The 7525-nt window shown below is 42.2% G+C and overlaps 1 protein-coding gene across 1 annotated transcript; it reads right to left on the minus strand.

Annotated features, from left to right (window-relative positions):
- Positions 1–376: 376 nt before the first annotated feature.
- On the minus strand, positions 377–7042 carry LOC108669705 (putative tRNA (cytidine(32)/guanosine(34)-2'-O)-methyltransferase). Its single transcript, XM_018157109.2, has 6 exons — positions 6729–7042; positions 5614–5683; positions 4839–5020; positions 3864–4073; positions 2346–2542; positions 377–1644 (listed from the first exon to the last, which is right to left on the minus strand). The coding sequence occupies exons 1-6, from the start codon at positions 6847–6849 to the stop codon at positions 1468–1470; spliced, it is 957 nt and encodes a 318-aa protein (XP_018012598.1). The 5' UTR covers positions 6850–7042; the 3' UTR covers positions 377–1467.
- Between the last annotated feature and the right edge of the window lie 483 nt (positions 7043–7525).

The following is a 7525-nucleotide window of genomic DNA, read 5'->3' on the forward strand; positions in this document are numbered from 1 at the left end:
CGATGAGCAGCGGGAGCGCAGCAGACTCCAGTTGGGTCGTTAATAAATCACAGGCATAGAAAACAATACATCGCATATACGATATGACAGGGTATCTAAGTATGATTCGCAGATGATTTGAATGACAGTCCCTGAGCTCAGTTCCACGTAGCAAGTAACAGCTAAAATATTCTCATTAAATATCATCATAATGGAAACTTGCGAGCAGAATCAGAGAATTTTCCTCATCACTCGAATTCAAAGTTAACTTTGTCGGGAAATGGTGTTCTTCACTCAACACACAAATCGCCTCGGGTGCCCTAAAAACACTCATTTCGAATTGCTAAACAAAATTTAAACGCCTCGTGCCTTAAAACGGGATATGAAAAGTCAAGTATACGAGAAATTTTTATGACAAAGCTGCACGGCAGTCTGATAAAGGTGTCACTCACTAAACTCGGTCGTACCAGAGTGGAGAATCTCTAAATTTTGTGCGAGTAATAAGTTAGAGTAGAGTGGTCCTGCTCAGATCGGTGGAGAAGAGAAGGTGTCACAGGGTAACTTGAAAAGCTGGGATAACAATATAACGTACACGGAAGGCTGAGAAGTTTACTCGAATTCAAAATCTGAAGCAGGACATGACTCATGAGGCATAATGTAATCAAGTCAAGGTCCTATTTGCATGTTTTAACTGAAATCTCCATTATTTGTCAATAAATACAACCCTCTCCGTAATGAACCTTCATTATGTAGCGGCAAGGAACTACATCTAAAATTTTCAAAGTCTCAGCCAGCGGACCATACGATCGTGGATGACTGAAACAACTGAAGATGAAGTTAAAGCCGGAGGTTATTTTAAAGACTAGCAGAAATTTTAGACGTTCGAGTGGTCTAGATGAAGTAGAATGTCAAAAATGTGTTATAATGGAAATACAGTAATAATGGACACAAAAATGGTAATGATGAAGTGGGTCCAACTATAGTCAGACTACTTCCGAAGACAGTTCGGCTTGTATATTTTACTCTTCAGCCGTCTCTCGAGGAGTGCGGCGGCTTGTGATCTAGAACACAAAGCGAGGCCAATATTGGCTCGAGACAATAAGATTGCAAAACATCTTATGGGGGTTAATTTCACGCTATGTGAACCTCTGTTGATACGTAGAATTACACTCCAAATAGAGGCATATTACCGCCAACGATATCCAGAAGAAACGGCAATAACAAAGCCTCCCCTCTCGAACAACTGGCCGACAAAACTCGCTACCCTGAAGAGTTCGAGCTTCACATCTTCGCGCCGCGCGATCCTGGGCCCACCGCCCCCTGGCCTGCAGCGCCCCGGAACAGTCATTTTGGTAACCACGCAGTTGATAACCCGGGAACAACCACCCTTAAGCCTTCCGCGCCTCGTCCGCCCGCAACGACGGACGTGTTGTAGCCGTGCACTGCTGCTCCAAGATCAACCTTCACACTGCCTGCCTAACACGACGGTTACGGAAGAATAAATGGACTCTGTTGGTGGCCACTCTCTTGGTCCTGGATGTCATGAGCAGGAGGCGGGTTGGCTGTAGCGGTCGCCCGGCGTTGGTCCAGAGCGGACTGGTAGGCTGGATTGATGGGCGGCTGAACAGGAGGTTTATAGCTGTACGGCTCACCAATCCCAAGCTCCTGCAGCAGCACCAATAACACAAAAGTAAAACCCAAATAACAATTAGGTTAGAGGGTGTTATAGCCGTAACGTCGCTACACATTGAGAAACAATCAGGTATCTGGTTCATCCAAGGGGTTCAATTATTTAAATGCGGATTGTTTTCGGTTGTTGGGGCGTAGACAAAATGAGCAACGAGTTTTCTGTATTGATTTATAATTAATTTTGCTAAATATCTGGATATAACATTCCCAAAAGATCTCGGAAAATGCAAGATTGACATCGGAATCGATACCTAGCTAGTTTTTTTTTCTATTCAAATGAGAAACAGCTGCTTCTATGCATTTTTTAATTCTTCGCTAATGAAAAATTTTTGATCGTTCTGGAGTAGCACGTTTCAACAATTGAAAAGTATCGCAAACGATCGTGAATCAAAACAAGTGATCATCTTCAAAGGAAATAATTAATGAATTTCCACAGCAAACACGCCGTTAAAAACACAACTTGAGCTGTAACGAACGCTGCCGCAGAAATTTTAAAAGCACATTGGATAATGACTTAACTAACTCTTAAAAGAGTAAAATCTTCGTAGACGGAATTTCCCAACAACTTGCAGCCCCATGCCCCAACATTGCACCATCCCCTGATGCGCAACTGTAATACAACTTTAATAAAAGCAGAATTTCACGCGGCAAACCAATAAGACGGTAGAGGCACCCACCAGCAGGGAGTATGAGGTGTCAGCATCGTAGGCTGACAGGTCACCACATGTCACAAAGGGCACGATGAGACGATCAACAGGCCCCAGGAGCTGGTCCTTCCAGTCGTGCGTGGCGGAGGAGGCGTGCAGCAGAGGGTTGCTCATGGTGGGCGTGTAGCCCGGGGGAGGGGAGTAGCCGCGACACACCACGAACGCTTCTGCAGCACCGAGACCAGCACCACACGTCAGCACCACACACACGTCAGCAACACACGTCAGCACCACACACGTGAGCACCACACGTCAGCAACACACGTCAGCACCACACACGTCAGCACCACACGTGTCAGCACCACACGTCACTGACGTCAGTCAGCACCACACACACGTCAGCACCACACACACGTCAGCACCACACACACGTCAGTCAGCACCACACACACGTCAGCACCACAAACACGTCAGTCAGCACCACACACACGTCAGGCAACAACACAGACAATTGAGCAACCCTCGCACGTCCGCAACACTGAGATCAGTGGCAACAACACAGCAGTTCTGAAGGATCTCTCCTTTAAGTGGCCCAACGATGACTCCCAAAACTATCACTTCATCGGTCAGCAGCAAATTACATGCAGCACAGTTAAGCCGCATTTTGACACTGAAGTTAAGATGGACATCATCATCTTCACCATACAAATAAATAGTTTGCTCAACACTTGAACAAGGTCCATATGTTCTCAAATAAATTACATTGAAAATCACCACAAGCTATTCGCAGTTGTATGCAACAACATCAATTACTACAATTGCTTTACATAAACCAAGCATATCTGCTCGCCATCTTGTGAGCATCAATCTACACCAATTCTTACTCACGGTTAGGTGCGCACCAAACTATACCAATTCCTACTAACCCCCAGATGAGCACAATATATACCAGTTTCAGCTAACCCCCAGATGAGCACAATATATACTAGTTTCAGCTGACCCTCAGGTGAGCACAATAAATACCAGATGAGCACAATATATACCAGTTTCCTACTAACCCCCAGATGAGCACAATATATACCAGTTTCAGCTAACCCCCAGATGAGCACAATATATACCAGTTTCAGCTGACCCTCAGGTGAGCACAATATATACCAGATGAGCACAATATATACCAGTTTCCTACTAACCCCCAGATGAGCACAATATATACCAGTTTCAGCTAACCCCCAGATGAGCATAATATATACCAGTTTCAGCTGACCCTCAGGTGAGCACAATATATACCAGATGAGCACAATATATACCAGTTTCCTACTAACCCCCAGATGAGCACAATATATACCAGTTTCCTACTAACCCCCAGATGAGCACAATATATACCAGTTTCAGCTTACCCTCAGATGAGCACAATGTATTCCAGTTTCAGCTTACCCTCAGATGAGCACAATGTATTCCAGGTGAGCACAATATATACCAGTTTCAGCTTACCCTCAGATGAGCACAATGTATTCCAGGTGAGCACACCATATACCAGTTTGTGCTCACCAATACTGGAGTTCCTAGAGGCGCGAGGCTTGGCGATCTCGACGTGTTGGAAGAAAAGCTCGAACTGCGCGTATAGGAGCGACACGTCGCGACCACGGAAGATCTTAGCGACGAAGGTGCCGCCGGGCAGCAGCACGTGCGTGACGATGTTCAGCGCCGCGACCAGCAACTGCGACTGTACGAACTCGTCCAGGTCGTGGAGGCCCGTCACTGGTGACGAGGAGTTATATGAGTGATGTGTGTTACATAGTGTGTTACAATAGTCTGTTGTGTGTTACAGGCGTGTGTTGTGTGTTACAGGCGTGTGTTGTGTGTTACAGGCGTGTGTTGTGTGTTACAGGCGTGTGTTGTGTGTTACAGGCCTGTATTGTGTTACAGGCGTGTGTTGTGTGTTACAGGCGTGTGATTTGTGTTACAGGCGTGTCTTACAGGCGTGTGATTTGTGTTACAGGCGTGTGTCGTTACGTCATCACTGGTGTCAAAGGTGTTGACTTCATGTCAGAGGCAAACAATGGAGTTGATAAGAAAAATTGGCTGATGATGGTCACCAGAGGGAGACAAACGTGGCATGCAGGGTGGAAGGAGTGTTGGGGAGACGAGAATATTAGAGACATGTCATGGAATGACCAAAGTATTGACTAAACCAGCAGCACCATTACCTACCACCACCAGCCTTGTCAACGCCCCCAGCAGCATGCTAACATACAATAGCACCTTTTTCTGTGAACTAGGATGCTACACCAGCCAGCACATCTCACCATCAGGAGTGTAGTCGGCCACTACCAGCATCATCATCCCTCACCACCATTCACCATCACACACCACCAGCACTCACCATCAGGAGCACCATCACACACCACCAGCACTCACCATCAGGAGCACCATCACACACCACCAGCACTCACCATCAGGAGCACCATCACACACTACCAGCACTCACCAACAGGAGCACCATCACACACCACCATCACTCACCATCAGGAGCACCATCACACACCACGAGCTGGGCCTTGTCCCCGGAGAAGTGCTCAATGATGGCATGCGCTGTCTCCACCTTCGTGATGTCGCCCTGCATGCATGTCACGCCCTCCAGGGGAGCCATTGCCTGCAGATCAACTGCCACAATCTTAACTTCATCTGGAGCTGCTGATTTGTGCCTGAACATGAATTTATGATGAGTCTTAACATCATTTGATTGATGCAATAAAAAATAAGGCAAGAATTTTAGAATACAGACAATGACAAGAAAATTCATCATATTTTTTAGAATTATTCTTGCACTACCGGTGTATAATTTAATGAATGAGTATGTAATGCACATCTCTCATTAGTCTTTTTAGGCATTAGTATAAATGTTTCTATAAATAATAATGAGTAAATTAGGTTAAATTGAGAAACATATTCAGACAAGAATGCACGATCAAAAATCACTAATAACCATATGCAGCATCATCCTTATCAACAACTAAAAAACTTTAAATGTGACAAAAAATATGTTGATACATAGGAATTCCAGCAAAAATACATCAATAATCATACATTACTGATTCATCATTTCAATTGTTAAAGTGGTAATGTTTTTAGAAACATCAAAGTCTACAGATTTGATTTCGATTTCTTGCTTCAAAATTTCTTGTCCAGTGTTACATGCATAAAAATAACTTGTGAATAACTTATTTAGAGAGACTTTTTTTCTACCTGAGGCCAATCATAGAGACCTGTCCATCAAATAAATAGAAGAGTTACCTACCTCAATTTTCTCAGCAGCACTTGACTCCAGCTTCCTGGAGCAGCGCACAGATCAACAACTCTTGTCACTCCTGGAACAGAACAAGAGAAACTTTCCTTGTGTAGTTATCAACTGTAATGCACTGCACTCGTCCTGAACTAAAAGATATTCAGACACACAAACTAAGATCCATCTTGCACACAGACTGCCTGTCTTTATATGGTTTTTGGTCATTTCAGAAGTACCTACTAAATTTATGACAAATTATAATACCTACCTATACTGATAAATTATATTATGTGTATATAATCAATGAAAAACCCAAACTGCAATCAACAAGTGAGAATGCGGCTATATAATTCATAATGTTGCAACTCCACACATACCTACTGAATTCTTTCAATATTCAGCAAAGCTATCCTTCAAAATTATGCACTTCATTAATACCTATTTTCATACACAATTACTCAATTCTAAATAAATAAGTTAACTAGTTAACTTATATTGTAAAAATGTTATATATTTTATCTGTCTGTCATATCAACCATTGAATGCATTAGTAAAGAATTTAGTTTTAATTATCAACAAGACACAATTTAAAAAGATACGTATTTGGTCCACTTTCAGAATCAGATAGCCACCTGATGTTAAATTGCCATAAAAAGAGCAGCATGTGGGACAGTGGGATGTAGCAAATTACCAGAACCTCTGTGTGGCTCTGACCTGACTAGGGGATGTGATGACAGTACAATTCAGTTGCACTTTAAAATAGAAAATCAACAATATTTCAATCAGTATTGTTAACTACAAAATGTGTAAATAATGTTTTCCAGCATAAAATTGAAATTGAAGGCAGGCAACACAATTCTAGTGATGTACATCCAAATATTTAAAACCACTAATAAAAACCACATGACAAGTATTCTAAAGGCTCTGGGCTTCTGGTAAAAAAAAAGTAACCATCCATTATAACAGGTAGGTAATCTGATGTCGGAGATTTGATAATATTTTAAATGTATCTTGAAGAACACTGTAACCATGAAGCAGGGGAAGTAAAAATCATTCATCTGTCACTGTAGTGTGTGCATCGAAGCTGTCTTATATTCAGCTACAAAAATAAATTAGGCACTACTTACCTTTGAATATATTAAATTCTTCATCTATCTGTAAGAGCTTGAATGCACTGCGTGCTCTCCATCCTTCTTCCTTAGCCAGGCGGTAATAAATATCCCTCTTATCTTTTGAACAACGACCCATGGTATTTTTCTGTGGTTACTAAAAACAAATAGTAAAATAGAATATGTATTAAGTAATGCGATTGAATACCAGAAAAAGCATATTTAGTATTTTAAATTAGAAGGTTCAATTGAAACCCAAACACCAGCGGGCAGCTGTTAGTTTTTGGGAACTGCATTCAATGAGTTACTAAACAATTATCTAGAAGATCACAGTTCAAGTCTCCAGCAACATTAACCATGCCAGGTAACATCAACTGGGCTGATTTCAATCAATACCTGCAATACTGACATCATAATAAATGTTGTTTGCTAAATTTTCTAATTCATGATCCTAACCATTGTGACCAGAATTACTCCAGTTTATGGCATTTTCAGTGGAAATATCAACTATGCAGAGAAAGAAACTTGAAACTAATTTTATTAGGATTGGTCAGCTCACAAAACAAAGCTATTTTTTGCTGCAAGAACCATTTAAAGGTAGAAATGGTAGTGTCAAGTGGAAAATCATAGCCTGTGACACATACAAGTCAGAGTTTCCAGGTAGAGGTCCTTACAAGCCCTCTACCTGGAATGTGCGTGTAGTAGTAGTAGAAGGTTTAGACACTAAAAATTATAACTCAGTACTCACTGCAGTGAGTGACAGAGAGCGCATTTTCTTGTCGACGAATACTTGAGGTCACGGACAGACGGACATG

Source organism: Hyalella azteca, unplaced genomic scaffold (genome assembly GCF_000764305.2).
Source record: "Hyalella azteca isolate HAZT.00-mixed unplaced genomic scaffold, Hazt_2.0.2 contig13241, whole genome shotgun sequence".
NCBI lineage: Eukaryota > Metazoa > Arthropoda > Malacostraca > Amphipoda > Hyalellidae > Hyalella > Hyalella azteca.